The 965-nt window shown below is 57.0% G+C and overlaps 1 protein-coding gene across 3 annotated transcripts in view; it reads left to right on the top strand.

Annotated features, from left to right (window-relative positions):
* Positions 1–965, top strand: part of gfi1b (growth factor independent 1B transcription repressor) — a 31,959-nt gene that overhangs the window by 14,123 nt on the left and 16,871 nt on the right. For all 3 annotated transcript variants that reach the window (XM_048613774.1, XM_048613773.1, XM_048613775.1), the window contains one exon: positions 472–637. In XM_048613774.1, the coding sequence (XP_048469731.1) occupies positions 472–637 (166 nt within the window). The remainder of the gene's footprint in view (positions 1–471; positions 638–965) is intronic.

The raw sequence follows: 965 nt of genomic DNA on the forward strand, positions 1-965 counted from the left end.
GTACCCCAGTGAGAGTCAGCTCCTTCAGGAGGGGAGGGGAGACCCAGTACCCCAGTGAGAGTCAGCTCCTTTAGGAGGGGAGGGGGGACCCGTTCCCCAGTGAGGGTCAGCACCTTCAGGAGGGGAGGGGGACCCTGTACCCCAGTGAGGGGCAGCACCTTCAGGAAGGGAGGGGGACCCTGTACCCCAGTGAGAGTCAGCACCTTCAGGAGGGGAGGGGGGACACCGAACCCAGCATGAGAGTCAGCCCCTTCAGGAAGGGAGGGGGACCCTGTACCCCAGTGAGAGCCAGCACCTTCAGGATGGGTGGGATCCCTTTACCCCAGTGAGAGCCAGTACCTTCAAGATGGGAGGGGGTGAATTTGGAAAACAGGATAGTGATAGAGTACTATCCCTGAAGAGGCACTTGATCGATTGGGATGGGATTTTGTTTCGGAGGCCCAGACTCACTCATGTTTTATTCTATTGTAGGAAAGAATCTTTGAATGTAAAATGTGTGGGAAAAGCTTCAAGAGATCATCAACGTTGTCCACCCACCTGCTGATCCACTCAGACACCCGGCCCTATCCATGTCAGTACTGTGGGAAACGCTTCCACCAGAAATCCGACATGAAGAAGCATACGTACATCCACACAGGTATGCAGGGTACACACCCACCCACACAGGGACACAGGGTACACCACCACCCACACAGGTACGCAGGATATACCCCCAACCACACAGGTACGCAGGGTATACCCCACCCACACAGGGACACAGGGTACACCCCCACCCACACAGGGACGCAGGGTACACCCCCACCCACACCGGGACACAGGGTATACTCCCACCCACACAGGGACACAGGGTATACCCCCACCCACACATGGACACAGGGTATGCCCCCACCCACACATGGACACAGGGTATACTCCCATCCACACAGGTATGCAGGGTATACCCCCACACATACAGGGACACACGG

Source organism: Rhincodon typus, chromosome 28, assembly GCF_021869965.1.
Source record: "Rhincodon typus isolate 14 chromosome 28, sRhiTyp1.1, whole genome shotgun sequence".
In the NCBI taxonomy this organism is placed as follows: domain Eukaryota; kingdom Metazoa; phylum Chordata; class Chondrichthyes; order Orectolobiformes; family Rhincodontidae; genus Rhincodon; species Rhincodon typus.